The sequence below is a fragment of the Vigna angularis genome, chromosome 9 (genome assembly GCF_016808095.1).
Source record: "Vigna angularis cultivar LongXiaoDou No.4 chromosome 9, ASM1680809v1, whole genome shotgun sequence".
In the NCBI taxonomy this organism is placed as follows: Eukaryota; Viridiplantae; Streptophyta; class Magnoliopsida; order Fabales; family Fabaceae; genus Vigna; species Vigna angularis.
In genome coordinates, this window is record NC_068978.1 from 21,268,481 (window position 1) to 21,284,768 (window position 16,288).

General features: G+C 30.0%; 1 protein-coding gene across 3 annotated transcripts; it reads left to right on the forward strand.

Moving 5' to 3' along the window:
• Positions 1-6,558: 6,558 nt before the first annotated feature.
• On the forward strand, positions 6,559-9,926 carry LOC108347618 (omega-3 fatty acid desaturase, chloroplastic). 3 transcript variants are annotated; one of them, XM_017586993.2, is made up of 9 exons: positions 6,559-6,772; positions 7,075-7,660; positions 7,806-7,895; positions 8,013-8,079; positions 8,185-8,277; positions 8,376-8,561; positions 8,667-8,747; positions 9,164-9,301; positions 9,400-9,926. In XM_017586993.2, exons 2-9 carry the CDS (start codon positions 7,146-7,148, stop codon positions 9,583-9,585), a joined length of 1,356 nt encoding a protein of 451 aa, XP_017442482.2. In that variant the 5' UTR covers positions 6,559-6,772; positions 7,075-7,145; the 3' UTR covers positions 9,586-9,926. The 3 variants fall into 3 exon arrangements, with proteins under 3 accessions (XP_017442482.2, XP_017442483.2, XP_017442481.2); XM_017586994.2 differs by lacking the exon at positions 6,559-6,772 and adding an exon at positions 6,792-6,926; XM_017586992.2 differs by lacking the exon at positions 6,559-6,772 and having other exon boundaries at positions 6,814-7,660.
• Positions 9,927-16,288: the final 6,362 nt, after the last annotated feature.

Genomic DNA, 16,288 nt, shown 5'->3' on the forward strand with positions numbered 1-16,288 from the left:
TAACAGATAAATTATTTGGCAAAACAATGCAAATTGGGCGAAAAACAGAACACCCAAAAGCATGAATTTTAATTGCCGTGGATAAATGTTGCACCTGAAAAACCTTATCCCGTAATTTCCTTGCATCTAAACTTGGAGATGCAAAGGGCTACATGGTGCATTATGTTATCAATCACTGCCAAAACCCAATAGAGTCAAATGGAACTACAGAGAAAAAAAAAGTACTGTGGCGGCACCATGGAAATGCAATTGTAGATTAGGAGGTTAAGATTTGTTGGTGGTGTCTTCGTTATTTATACCACGAGACCACATGGACAATTAGGGTTTAGCTTCTTCTTTTTTTTCCTGTTTGTTTTGTTTTGACCTAAACAAAATAAATTTTACTTAAATAAGTTTTGTTTTTCCAAATATGTTTTATTTTCTTCTTTCTCTAATAATTTACTTATTTATTTTATTCTAAAGATGTTTGTTTTGTATTTTTGTCTATAAAAAATAGATTCTACCAAAAATTCTCAAAATATCTTAATTTTTTTTATTCCAATATTTTAAAACAGTTATAACAAATTTTATTTGGGTTGAATGATATTTTTTTACTTAAATATATCTTTTTTCCAAATATGTTCTATTTCTACAATTTATACTAATTTTGTTTTATTTTTTGGATTCTAGAAATATTTATTTTCCCTGTTGTCTCTAAAAATAATTGACTTTATTATGAATTTTCAAAATATATAAATTTAAATTTTAATATTTTAAAAATACATACTTTATTTTATATAATTGGGTTCAATAATACAAGTTTAATTAAATTTATTTTAAAATATGTTTTATGTTCTTTTATTTCTATTAATTTTTCTCATATTTTTTATTTCAAAAATATTTATTTTGTATGTTTTTTTTTCTAAAAATTGAAATAGGAAAAAGGGGTATGGAAGGTTTGTAACATTTTCTGTGCCCAAAAGTATGAGTGATTATAAATGGAAAGTGTAGACTTATTTTATTAGAAAAAAGAATTTTTAGAAGTTATCAAAACCTATGCATTGACAAATAAGAGAAATTTAAAATTTGTTAAAATGATAAAAGAAGATTGAGGTTGAAATGTATAGGTGCAAAAGGAAAATGCTCGTGGTCTACATATTATGTTTATATGCATGTACTGGAAACATGGCAGTTTAGGAGAATTGTTGACAATCATACATGTAGCAGAGAATTCAATCTTCATTTATTTAATGTGAAGTGACTGTAAGAGAAAACAGTAAGAAAAAAATGATAAAGTCAAGGGTGTTGAAATTCGTGAAAAAATAAGTAGAAAATGGAAAATCAGTATTTGTCGATGTATGGCTTACAGGGTCAAAATAATTGTATCAGACAATGTTGATGAGTCCTTCAAAGAACAATATAAAATGATATACAATTATGCATATGAGCTTCTAACAAGAAAGTTAGGATCAACAGTCAAAGTAAAGGTTAAGGAGAATGACAATCAACCATTATTCAAGAGGTTTTATGCATGTCTGAAGGCGTGCAAAGACAATTTGTGTGGTTAAGAAAAAATCATCTATGTGCTTAAACACTCTTATGTTTTGAAGTTTAATCAAATAATATTAAATAGAATAGTAATATAAAAACAACATAGGATGAAAACATAAGACTTAGAATCAAAATCCCCAACATAAAAAACCTTAGGAAAACACTTAGAATTTTAGGAAACAGAAAAACAACTAAGTCAAGACACCTAGATGAAGTGTTAGGCGACTAACAAGTCAAAAGCATCTAAGAGAGATGAAGCTAAATGCGTAAAGTTTATCATACCTAAAAGGTATTCAGTTTAGCTCTCGGGAAAATAAAACAATGTCAAAACTATGTCATTGACAAAACACACTACAAGACTAAAACTTAAAATACCAAAGATAACACAAATAATGCTAAATGTTGTCTATCTAAATAGGCAAAATCACAAGATGTGTTTACACTGTCTAAACGATGCCATGAGCTAAAACATTATTTCGTCCAACGATGAAGTCTATACTCAACGCTTGGTATCTTTAGAAGAAAAGTTTAAACGTCAAACGTTGCTCCAAAGGTAGGAAATCAAAAAACACTTTGTTGTTCTGAGCAAGCATTAAATGTTATTAAATGTTCAACGTTCAAAAATAACAAAAGTGATAAGAAAAGACATATTTGTTGCATGCACAATCTATTTTATTCTTTGTAGATGAGCTATTCTACACGCATCTATAAGCTTCAAATCAAAATATCAAAAGTGAACGTTACAGACAAAAGAGATATTCACAAAATGTTCTTCACTTGGAGCAGTGTTTGAAAGAAAGTACAACCTACTTCAAGCAAAGTACTAAAATAACATGCATGTTCTCGCAAGTTGACTTTAACAACAACTGCTTCACAAGAAAGAGAATACACAAGATTCAAGGCCAAGAGCTCGGTCTAATGAATATCTTTTCAAAGAGCCTTTAAATAGAAGATTACTCAAAGGAAGAATCAAGAGGATAACATAGATGAAAGCTTACAACGAAAATACTCATCCTACGAAAAGTGTTTAAAAGAGAAGCACAGAAAAACTTAAGCAAAAGAAAATATTTGAGCAAGAGAAAAAGAGAAATAGTCAAGCAACACTCTCGAGTTTCATTGTAATTTTTGCTTAATATTGTAAGAAGAGAGAAAAAGAGAAAATATAGAAACACCTAGTGTGTATCTAGACTATATTGTATTATACTCATATCCTCTATGCGAGAGTAATAATCTAAACGACTTGTAAGCAATCGTTGATTGCAATTTTGTAGAGAATTAAAACACTTGTTGTTGAAACTTTGAGCATTTAAGGAAATATAGGCAGTGCATCAGAGGATACCAGGATTGTCTAGTCAGGAGTGGTGCGAATACTCAACTAGTATAGGGTAACAAAAAGTTATTAGTTGACTAGGGATACCAGGAGCGATGAAGAATATTGCACAATCAGAAGTGGGTGAAACTCAACTAAGCAGCATATCGGTGGATACCAAAAGTGCTTAGCGATACCAAGAGTGGTGAGAATACTCAATTGACCAAAAGACTTAACGGAACACCATGAGGACTAGCAACACACACTTGTAAGAGCAACTTTGAAGGTCCTAACTAGTTGGCGTCACAATTTTAATTCATTTGTAGAGGGGGTGGGAAACCACCAAGTGCGGAGGAAAGAAAACGAGGAAAGATTTTCTCGCACACAAAAACGCTAGGCATGAAAGGGAGTTTAACAAACATTGACATGTTAGATCGGTTGTACAAAAAAGCAATCTAACATGTATACAAAAAGTTAATTTCCTTATTTTGAACATACTACATCGGTTATATTAGAACCAATGTTATAACTACACACTTAATTTCAAAAATGCCACCATGTTTTTATTCACCATGATTTTATGTGAGTTGATTTAGTATCTCGAGGTTGAAAGTGTATTTTGCACTAGTGTATAACTAATAAATATTAGAATATAAACTTTTCTATTTAAGATTATGATCAATTCTAAATCAGTCCTCTATAATTATTTTTTTATTGTCCAAAAGGGGAATAAATGCTTGGGAAGATATTCCAACATAATTTTTCCATTGGTGGAACTGTTGGTGGACTTTGAGTCGAAGATGCATGGAGAGTATGTTGGTTGACGAAGACAATGTTCATTCTTTGTGATTTGTTCTAACCAACACAGTGATGCAACAATAAGGAGCATTCATGGAGGAAAGATGTAGCAATGTGGGTTTTATTTTATTTTTTGTGATTTCTTATGAATGTTTTGTGGATCTTAAGATGAATAAATTGTCTATGGATCAATCCAAACACATGTTATACTTACTTTGCACTAATTATAAAGTTTTGAAGATACAATAAAAAATTATTAGTCACAAGGGTCTTAGGAGGATTGTATTTTATTAGCAAATTCTTATCATTCGGAAGATATCATATCATAATTATTATATTTTTGTGTAATTATTATATTTTTGAGCTTAGAGTTATATGACATAAAATCTTAAAGGCTATAAATAAGAAAACCCCAAGGCTTATGGACTTGGATGTTCTTGCTTAAAGTGTAGTTAACTTGAGTTTGACTATTCATACTTTATTTGTTCTCTGATTTAGAGCCTCAACTCTTGACCAAAACAAGTTGGCGTTATTGGGGATGTGACCATGAGCAAGGAAAAAGGATCCACTTGAAAGACTTGTGGGACCTATGACAAGAGCCATAGCAAGGAAAGTAAAAGAAGTTCTTCAACAAGTGTTGTCCATATTAATGGAATACAAAGGAAAAAAGATCAAGGTGGTTAATTGTATCATGACCTAATTGGAGGAAGACTAAAAACAACTTGACTATTTTTTTTCTTTTAAGTTATTCATTTTCTTAAACAATGACCCAATCCTTTGTAAAATTAGCTGACCAAGTTTTGTTTTGGGTTAATCAATCAATGAGTTTTAATTTTGTTTTATTTTCAAGTTGTAATAAGGATCCAATTGTCAATTTTAGTCATCAGCCCTTATAAACTTAACCATTTTCATAAAAAATACAAGTGAAGTTTATACATAATAATTTAGGTTTTATCTCTTCTATTTTAGTGAGAGTGATTTTCCTAAGTTTGTGAGTAATTCAAGAATCTTTGATTATATCAAATGACTTTCACATCCTTTGTGTGTTGCCTTTTTGGAAAGAGTGATTCTTTCTTTCCTCCTTTCATGTTTTTGTCCAGTTTTATCTTTTATCCATAACTTTTGTTTTGTGTCCAAATTAAGTGTTTTTTGAGCCTATTTTAAAGTTTTTGAAGTTTTGTAGTTCAAGATATTAATGTTTTGAAAATTCTAATTCCCATTTTTTTTACTATTTTCAAAATTTCCTTCAAGTTCTCCTAAAAATCCTCGATTAATCCATGTATAATTGTGGTTCATATCAGGTGTCCATACCTAAAATTTTATTTTGCCTCACAATAGTCACAAGAAATTTCTAATACATGCAAATAATGAGAAAATGGTGAATTTCTCCCATTACAACTCAACAGTTAATCCTCTTAATTGAATCTTGGCTTGTTGGGAGACTCTTTCTTCCTATTTTGGGATCTGTGCTCTTTTAATATTAAATATTACATTACAAATTTAATAAATTTATAAACTTTATAAAATAATTTCTTGTATATAAAAAATATTATTTGAAAAACTACAAATGATTGAGTTCATAATAATAATAATAATAATAATAATAATAATAATAATAAATATTTTATAAAATATATTTTCATTTTATTCTAATATTTTGTGAAAAATATAATAATATCATTAATTATGTATAATTGAATAAGATTCTTTTTCTTTCTCCTATAAATATTAAATGGATTTTCATTGTTATATTAAAAGATAATGTTAAGATAAATATTGATACTTATTATTTTTGTAATTGTTTATTTTAGAAAATAATATCAGGAAAAAAAAATAGTTATGAGTAATTAAAAAAGATTTTTTTTCTTTATTCTTTAAAAATTTCATTGTTATACTAAAAGATATTGTTATATACATTGTTGCTAAGATAAATATTAGTAGTTATTATTTTCATTGTTATACTAAAATGTGGATTACTAATTACAAAATTCATTTATTTAGTTTAAATTTCAAAACAATAACTAAAAGAAACAATTTCAAAAAGTATCAATATTTATGTTAGTAATGATGCATATAACATTATCTTTTAGTATCACGATAAAAATAAAATATATTTAATATCTAATAAAGAAAGAAAGAACGAAAATCTTATTTAATTACACATAACTAATGATATTATTTTTAAAGCAAACAATTTAAAAAATAATAACTAACAATATTAATATCTAATAACAACTATATATATATATATATATATATATATATATATATAAATAAATAAAAGATAGAATTTTAGTATAAAAATGCTAATATATTTTATAAAATACATATTATTAGTATTATTTTGAAATTAATCATTTAGTTGTTAGCCTTTTCTAAATAACAGTTTCTTATAGATAAGAAACTATTTTATTAAGTTTGTAAATTTATTAAAATTGTAAAATAATAATTTTAATATCAATATGTTTAGATAATGTAAAAAAAAAAAGAATGAGGGTATAAGAAACTTTTTATGATTGTGAAATTATGAAATTACCTCTATGGATTTTTGTTTTGTAGGTTCTGTATAATTTTATCATTACCTTTTGTTTTGAGTAAAAAGATATATACATAGTTGAAATTTTGATTCTTCACCTACATTAGAAAAGAGCGGAGTTGAAATTTTTATCATTGTTTCCATTAATATCACTTAAAATATTTATATCTTTTTTCTCTTTATTTAGGTATCATTTAGTATTTGAGGGGTTCATATTCAAGTTTTCTATGATAAGGCTGAAAGACTAATTATGCAATTCACTCATTTAATTAATTTAATGATATCAATATGTTTTCTCATCAAAATTTCAAAAATCTTTCTGTTATTTCTTCACTATTATCTGGTGTTGGATACAGTGATGCGTAATAAGAATCCACCAAAAGCAAAGGCAAGAAAATAGGAGTCTCCACTTCCCAAATTGCACCAAAGGGGGTCAAAATCCGAACGGAAAGGCAAGGAAGAGTTATTGGAATTTCTTTCCACTGAAGAATGTGAACCCAACATAAGAACGTGGAATCTAAAAGTGATCACTAGAGAGAAAACATGTCCAAATTCCTAAAACAACAGCATTATATTTGAGATAAGAATAATCTCTTAAGGTAATTACATAAACCAGAACCCCACCATTTGCATCTTTGCCTTTCGATACCCTTTTGTTAAAGCCAAGACCTTTCCCCTCTCAGATTTGTGAAGGAGGTGGGGGAGGGGATAGAACAGGGAGAAACCTAGGAGAGAGAAAGTTAAAGCACAAATGTGAGGCTCTTGTTGAAGCACACAAGTGTTTTGTTTTTCTCAAATTTGTGTTTTGTTTGTTAGAGTTGTAGATTCAGTTGCATGCATATATTTTGGTTCACACATCTCTCTCTCTCTCTCCCTTATAACTTTACCTTTCTATCCTCAGGGATTATGAAGTGGTAAGGAACTAATCAGCCACAGACCCAAAAACCAACCAAAGCTTCCTCCTTTTCTCCAATGGCAACTTGGGTTTTATCAGAATGTGGTTTAAGGCCTCTTCCTCCTGTATTTCCACGGCCAACAAGGCCTATTGTGTGCCAAAAGCCTTCAAAGTTTCGATTTTTTAGCACAAATAAGGGAGTGGCAGATCTGAAGGTCCAACCAAGAGGGTTTACAAGTTGCAACTACAGGGAGAGAAGGTGGGAATTGGGAGTGAGTGCACCACTGAAGGTTGCCACCAGCGAGGGAGAAGAAGAAAGTGTCAATGGCGTTAATGGGGTTGGAGAGGAATTACCTGAATTTGACCCTAGTGCACCACCACCCTTCAAATTGGCAGATATCAGAGCTGCCATTCCCAAACACTGCTGGGTGAAGCACCCTTGGAAGTCCATGAGTTATGTAGTGAGGGATGTCATTGTGGTTTTTGGGTTGGCTGCTGCTGCAGCTTATCTCAACAACTGGATAGTTTGGCCTCTCTACTGGGCTGCTCAGGGAACCATGTTCTGGGCCCTCTTTGTTCTTGGTCATGATTGGTAATAGCAATTTCGTGTTGATATCTCCATTTTTGTTTTACTAATGCAGATCTAGATTTAATTGTTGATTGGCCTTTTTGGGGTGGCATAGTTGGATTTTAGAAGCTTGTTGTAATAACCATGGTTGGTGTTTTGGATCTTTCAGTGGTCACGGAAGCTTTTCAAACAATCCCAAGCTGAACAGTGTTGCTGGGCACTTGCTGCATTCATCAATTCTAGTTCCATATCATGGATGGTATGCTTGATGAGCTGTTCTTCTAGTCCCCTTTTTATCTTTTGTTGTTTGCTTATATCCTAAAATGCATCATTTTAAGCCTATGTTTTGAAACTGATAGTTTCATGAATTATACAGGAGAATCAGTCATAGAACACATCACCAAAATCATGGCCATGTTGAAAATGATGAATCCTGGCACCCGGTAAGATGATCATCTTTGTTGGGGGTTCTTATGGGAAATCTGCTTTTGGCTCCAATAGTTTATATTAAAGGGTCTAAGTCAAAATATTCAATGTCAATCTTGCAGTTGCCAGAGAAAATTTTCAACAGCATGGACAATGTAACCCGTACTTTAAGATTTAAAGTACCTTTTCCATTGCTTGCGTATCCCATCTACCTTGTAAGTTGCAGTACCTAACAGTTTCAGCATAACTTTAAACCTTTATTGTTAGTGGTTCTTGTGTGGGAATTCACCTTTGTTATGATCTTTCAATTCAGTGGAATAGGAGTCCTGGGAAGACTGGTTCTCATTTTGATCCAAACAGTGATTTGTTTGTCCCAAGTGAGAGAAAAGATATTATCACTTCAACAATTTGTTGGACAGCTATGGCTGCCTTGCTTGTAGGTTTGGGATTTGTGATGGGTCCAGTTCAATTGCTTAAGCTTTATGGCATTCCCTATGTGGTAAATTCCTTATCTTTTTCTTAACTATGAACTAGAAACTTCATTCAGAACAAGTCTTTCTTTCTGACTAACAACCAAATCCTAATTTGACTTCTATAATTGCAGCTTTTTGTTATGTGGTTGGATTTGGTCACTTATTTGCATCACCATGGCCACGAAGACAAATTACCTTGGTATCGTGGAGAGGTATCATTTCTTTCCTTTTTCTTTCATTTTCAAGAAAATGTTTGATCAACTTGGTCATTTATTTCACCTTTTTTAGAATCAAGGACAAGACTTAGATGTAATAGTTCCTTATGTATTTTGATTCTGGTATGCTATCCAGTTAAAGTTGAAATTTTACCTTGTTCATCTACATAGTATATGTTTGCATCAAAGGTTACCACAGGATTCCAAGTTGGAAACCTCTAATTTTGATTTAAGAACACCAAAAACACATAAGAAGTTGTGTCTATGTTTTGTTCATAGATAAACTAAAAAGATTATAGAGTTATAGTATAGTCTTCTTCAGCTTGCTTCTTCAATGTTTGTGATGACTTGGAATTGGAAGTGACTTAAATTCAATCTTTCTTCTTAGCTTCATTCTTCACTGTGTTGAACAGGAATGGAGCTACCTTAGGGGTGGCCTTACAACTATTGATCGTGACTATGGATGGATTAATAACATTCACCATGACATTGGAACCCATGTCATTCATCACCTTTTCCCTCAAATACCACACTATCACTTAATAGAAGCAGTGAGTGTCCCTCTGCTGCACTTCTTTTGATGAATTAAAGGAATGGTAATTTTATACTAACTGCATACTCTTTGGAATTTGTCTTTGTTCCATTATAGACTGAGGCAGCTAAACCAGTTCTTGGTCAATATTACCGGGAGCCAAAGAAGTCCAGCCCTCTTCCATTTTACCTCATTGGAGAATTGCTAACAAGCATGAAGAAAGACCATTTTGTCAGTGACACTGGGGATATTGTGTACTATCAAACAGATCCTACAATTAGTAACTCATCCACATCACAGTGAAACTTCCATTTTTCCCTCTTGAAGACAGAGAGAGGCCACATAATATGTTGCTGCATATGACACAATTTCTGAACTCTGAAGATTTTTTCTGAGCTTATGCTCTCTGTGAGTCTAGTTGAATTTCTGATGAGGGAATGAATGAATGCATGACTGATTTGATTGTGACTGCATGGTTTTAAGCATGATCAGGGTGCATGTGTTAGGTGTTCTCCTTGAAGAACAAGGAATCTGTAAATTGCAAATTCTTGATGAAGGGTGTGCTGTCTTCATCGATTTAATTAATATTTTTTGCTCAAACTCAAACACCAATGATGAATGATAATTGAATAGAATTGTATCAACAGACGTCACTTTTGCTTATTGCCTTCCTTTTGTATTCCTCTTCATTTAGTGGTTGTTGATATTTCTTTAGATAGTGTCTCAAATCATGTCATATTGTAATGTCCCTTATTCAAGGTTCTTTTATTTTGGTCCAATTATATATATGTGATATTTTAATAAAGTTGAGTTTGAGAATTGTATGGGGGCAAAAGTCTCTGAAACTGAAAGAGATTAAACGAGATGAAGACAAAGAAATGAGAGAACATTTTTTAATTGTTTGTTTCTTGATTTTCAAAACATTTATTTTGATCAAGACATCAAAATTTAATAGATTTAGAATGAGAAGTTAATTGTGAAGTAAAGTGAAATTGTTAAGAGTTTTGAAAAGTTAAGTAGTGAAAGAATCAAACTGGCTCCTAGTTTCACTATTGGAAATACTTCCAATCATAACATTACCATCAATGAAAAACACTTATAGTACTCCACAGTGAAAGTAAATAAGAAAGCCACACATGTCCTGAAAAAGAAAAAAAGTCTAGCATTCATTTTCATTCTGAGCAGGATGTTTCAAAATAAAAATTTTGGATTTCTAAATGAAAGATGATGCACTAATTTTGGCTGTTTCACTGTGCATTTCCAATCATTTCATCTTGCATTTCCAAAATTTTTTTAAATTTTAAAACGGTCTTCTATAATTCAAAAAACCCTATATCTTACTTTTTGTGTTTCATAAATCCGATGAAAGATTTTTTTTTCATTTTTGAAATCTGATAAAAGATTTTTTATTTTTTTATCAAATTTTGAAATTCGATGAAAGATTTTTCACTCTTTTATCGAATTTTAAAATTTGATAAATTTTTTTTATTTTCTTCATTGTATTTCGAAATTTGATGAATAATTTTTTATATTTCTTTATCAAATTTCGAAATTTGATGATATTTTTGAAAAATCTTTCATCAGATTTTTGAATTTGATGAAAAGAAATCTTTTATACGAATTTTGAAATCTGATAAAAGAAATGTAATCTATAAAGTTATTTTTGAAAATTGAAGGTAAAATATGAAATGTGTGGATATGTAAGATAAAATAGCTACTAATTTTTTGTAAAGGACTAAACGAAATGTCCCATTTTTTTGTCTTTTTAAAAACAGGCCCAATTGAGCTAAGTGTCTTGAAATCCTAAAACTAAAGTGAATAATTTTCTACTAAGGTACATTTTTCACGTTTTGATTATTCAGAATGTGATAGCTGCGAGCCACAGAAGCCAGATGGTGGGTCTCTTTTCTGAGAAAGTTCAGTGTTCATGTGTTAATTTTAATTGCTAGTGGGCAATAATATAAAAAGTATGGTTCAGAATAGCCAACTTCCCCAAATGCTACATGCTGGTGTGGAAGACATGGGGCCACAGCCTCACAGCCCAAACATAGTTGTATTTGAACAATTTCCACCATTCATATCTTAACCCTATCATAATCTCTCTATCAGAGTATGCAGCCACCAAATTACCACAAAAATGTAGAATTTTATTGAATATTTGGTTAAATTACAATTTTGCTCTAAGAAATATTAATATATAAATGTAATAGTATATATGAAAATAAGATATGTCTATCTAATACTCATAACACTAATAAGATAACAATAAGAATAATATTACCAAAATGAGTTTTACTTCTTCTAATAATAAAGTCTTTTTTCATACAGTTAAAGAATCGAAGCTTTGTGAACATGCATACATAAAAATTTAATTTTTAACCAAATATATTAAACGCCTTAAAAAGTATCATAGGGAGACATAAAATAGAACAATTAAGTGTCACCATTTGAAATATTAACTTTCTAACATATTAATATGAATGCTAAGGAGGATCATTATTATAAGTGAGTCCATTATGCATTACTATCTTATTTGATATCTACCTTATTATCTTACGCTTTTCATATTTGACTTTTTCTCTAAACTTATTTCTAATTGTTCCTCCATTGCTTTTCATGACTTTATCACCACTAATTACAAATATTCTTGCAACTCACCACTAATCCTACATTCTTTTTTTCTTAAATCATATATCCTAAGATGAACCGTAATCACCACTTAGCATGAGGTGCATGGAGGAACAAAATTGTTCAAAATAGTCTTTCTCATAAATTGGAGTTAAAACCTGAAATCTGACAACAAACCCTAGAATCAAAATATTGTTGAAATTAAAACCTAAATGGAAAGAAAACTCCTATGATCAAAGTATTAATCCATTGTCACCATCTATTTTTTTTCTTTAACATTGTGTCTTATGCTTCCTTTATAATGACCTTCTTCCTTGCTGCTCCATCAAATGTGTGAAGAATCTCCTGGCCATTACTTAACGCTATATAAAAAACTAGAAAATGAATAGGAAGAATCTAGCTTGATCAATAAACTATAATTGGTACATCTACTTCTTTCTTTGATTCAAAAAACTATAAACAAGTCTTTAATTAATACCAATCAAAACAATTTCTCAATTTAGAATCTTCTCATTCAATTTTCATGTCAAACCACAATTTATTCTTTTCACAAACACATACAACAACACTCATTCAACACCAATCTTCTTCTCTACAATAGTTTACACATATTTAACAACAATTTATACATCATATTTGTCATACCATCCACATGTAATGTAAATATCAACATATAGGCACAACTAAAATAATAAACTAACTTTCCTTACATGGTAAAACTACCCAATAAGTTCTAAAACAACATACATGTCCAAGTTCACATAACACTCTATCTACATATAGAAATATCAGAAAAACAATCAAAACATACCACTATGATCACTAACCAACAAAGACTCATATTGATGACTTAAATGACACATACAATAAAAAGAAGACTGCATGTAAAGAAAAATAGATTAGAACGACAGAAAAGTGACAGAAAACTAACTTACGCGAATAGAGAAAATAATTAGTTCAAGTTGAAGAGCTCGCCATGAGGATCACTCCAACAACCTCAAATCTTCAAACAAGTAATCAGAGAGGAAGAACTCCTAGAGAGAAGTTAGAGAACTATAGAAAAGTAGTTTCTTGAGAGAGTGTGTTTTAAAATGATGAAACTCGTTTATAACACAACTATTTATACTAAAACCTTCTAATATTACAAAAATAATTGAGTCTCACTATTTTAAACCACTATCTATCTTAAAATGTCATTTTCTAGGTCTTTACAATTTTAATTATAACCAATTATAATGTCCTTATAAGATCAAAGACCTTGTTATGGAAAAACATGACAAGTTTCATTATTCTTTGATATTTAAATTTTAGTATAACACACACGTATATTGATGGATTTTTACCATTTTTTTAGCTTTATTAGAGAGAGGTTATATATATGTGACTTGAGTACAACCTACATAAGGAATTAACAAAACTTTTAATCTAAAACTTGGAGACATTGAGTTTGTGGATCTTTTTTCTCGTATATAATTTAATTTTGTCATTTTTAGCAATGTGGGACTTGGACTAACCATTAACTCTGATATTACATACGAGTATTTATTTTCTTTCTTTTGAGGGGATACTTGAAGAAAAATTATATATATGTGACATAAATCCAATCCACATAAGAGATTGGTATCACTTTTAACCCAAAATCTAGAGACATTGAATTTATGGATCTTTTTCATATTATTCTCTCTCTTTATATATATATATATATATATATATATATATATATATATATATATATATATGTTTCATTTTTGTGTGTCTCGTTTTATTTTAAATCAAAATTTGATTAAGTTAGGTTTAGATAATAATAAAAGGTTGTTCTCCATTAAGTAAATGGTTAGAATTTGATTCTCCACTCTTGTAAAGAGAGGAAACTAAGTTGGAAAGGGTTTGTTCTTCTTTATCTTTCATAACTTGGAGAAGATTAAGTCCATTAATAAGTGCGAGACACCTTTTGTGAAAGAGAAAAAAGAAATTGTTGTAGGGTTCTCCTATTATTGTAAAAATCCCAATGCATGAAAATATAGTGAATGATGATACGATTTCTATTAAATGAATCCCATTTCTTCTCAAAGGCCCATTGGTCCCAGTTGTGAACTTGTCAAAGGAACCTTACCAACAACAGAGGAAAAGACAAGAGACAAGGAAATGAACAAAAATTAATTGTTGTTTGATTTTATTGCAAGAGTGGATTGACCGTTTTTTCCTAGACACATTGTGTGGATTCAATTTCTTTTGAAAAAAAAGTGTGTAAGCCATTCTTTTGACAACATTGAAATTGGGCTACTGTTCTTGCAAATCAGTTGTTCCCCTTATGGCTTTCCACCGCAGTCACATGCTTTATTTCAAGAATTTTAAACCCTTTTGATTATTTTTCTTAAGAATGAGCTTCATTAGATGAACTCTTAAATGGAGAGAACCTTATACCGACTTATGGATTCTGAAAACACACTCTTAATTAGGTTTAATTATATTTTGAATCTAAGACAAATTTAAAGAACTCTTAATTGAGTCTTTAATAAATTTTTGTGATATATTAAATCTTTAAATTTAATTTTTTTTACAATTTAAATAATTTTTTTAATTATGTGACTTGAAAATCATTTGTCATTCTAATTAAATATTGTCAATATATTTTGTTATAAAATACCATGGTAACGAAAATTATATTTTATTTAATTAACATTATAAAATTATAAAATATAAATTATGTAACATTAAATTATGTAATATAAAATTATAAAAATTATAAAATTATAAAAATAAAAAGACTTAAAAAAATTATAATTTGATAATTTTATATTTTTATATTTTTATATTTTCATAATATCATAATTTAAAATTTTCATAATTTCACAATTTATAATTTTTTAACTTTATAATTTTATAATCTTATGTTTATATTTGTATATTTCATAATTTCATGAGAAATTATCTACTTTTTGATTATATAATCTTTGTAATTTTATAATATTATAATTTTATATTTCACAATTTCAAAGTTTGAGAGATTATCCTTAAGTACTGCATAAGCTCACAGACGATGTTTATAATAAATCATCTTTGTAAAACTTTTTTCTTTCTTAGAAGAGATTTTCGTGCTTACTGTTTTACAAGAGTAGTTTGGACACTAATGTGTAGGTATGATATCATTAATGCAGAAAGAGCTTTAGACGTCTATTATTTTGGGCTTTTAACGTCTGATCTTTGTCTGACTTTTATATGGGTGACGTTAATGAGATGTCTATATAGACGTCAGACCCTATAGGTCAGACATCTATATAGATATCCGACCATACATGTCAGACGTCTATATAGACGTCTGACCTGTATGGTTGGACATCTACATACACGTCTGACCTATATGGTCCGACGTCTAAGCCCCCTGAAAACGTCTTTAACCACTATGATCCATTGGACGTCGAAATGTGCACTGACAGACGTCTGTAGACGTCGGGTCTTACCATAACCGACGTCTACTAGGTGTTTTTTTTTTAATTTTCTTTTTTATTTTTGCAATAAAACCACACCTGAAAAACAGAAAATTGCCTAGTACAATATACTATCATATATATATATATATATATATATATATATATATATATATATATGTGTGTGTGTGTGTGTGTTCCAAATAAACAAAGTTCTAATTAATCCAAAACACAATCCAAAACTGAAACTATCAAAATATAAACTTAAACTAAATGTAATTAATGTTCAACAAGAAATAAAAGTCTTCCTAGCTCCATCTTTGCAGAAGATAAGCTGTCCACTCCTGTCTTATCTGCCTAATTGTGTCCTCTGATAAAGGAGATGTGCTCTTGAAGCGCTGCAAAATGAAGAAAGATTCATTATGTTTTCATATATATTGAAAGATGAATTTGATTTGTAATGTATTAAAGGTAAACATCATTACCTCATTCCACTCATCTGTAATGGCAACTCGAATGATGGTCTTAATCCAAGACATGACATAGAAGCCACATTCCCATGAATCTAGCTGCTTGTTACACTAAAATGACAAACTAAATAGTCAAGAATTTAGATAATTCAATAACATAGAAAATGAATTAGAACTATAAATGACTTACAACCTTTGGATATAAAACTTGAACTAGCTGACCCATATACTTTCAAATCCCAGTATATTTCTACTGCTCCTCTCTTCAACCTGGGTAATCTTGTCATGAGCTTTGATAGAGGATCATCCTTCGCTTCAGCCATCTCATCATCTTCATTTATGATTGGCTCATGCATCAGCTGCTTATGTGAACGTATGAACTGATAATAAAAATATTATACCTGTGGTGTACCAATGTGTGACATGATCAATGTTCTAGGCCAGACTATAAATGTTCCTATGGCCTCCCCCACAAAATGA

Bases quoted from the DNA above. Each gene is read 5' to 3' on its own strand.
- LOC108347618 (XM_017586993.2), top strand. From the start codon at position 7,146: ATGGCAACTTGGGTTTTATCAGAATGTGGTTTAAGGCCTCTTCCTCCT. The intron at 7,896-8,012 runs GTATGCTTGATG...TGAATTATACAG, and splicing joins CTAGTTCCATATCATGGATG to GAGAATCAGTCATAGAACAC. The intron at 8,748-9,163 runs GTATCATTTCTT...TGTGTTGAACAG, and splicing joins TACCTTGGTATCGTGGAGAG to GAATGGAGCTACCTTAGGGG.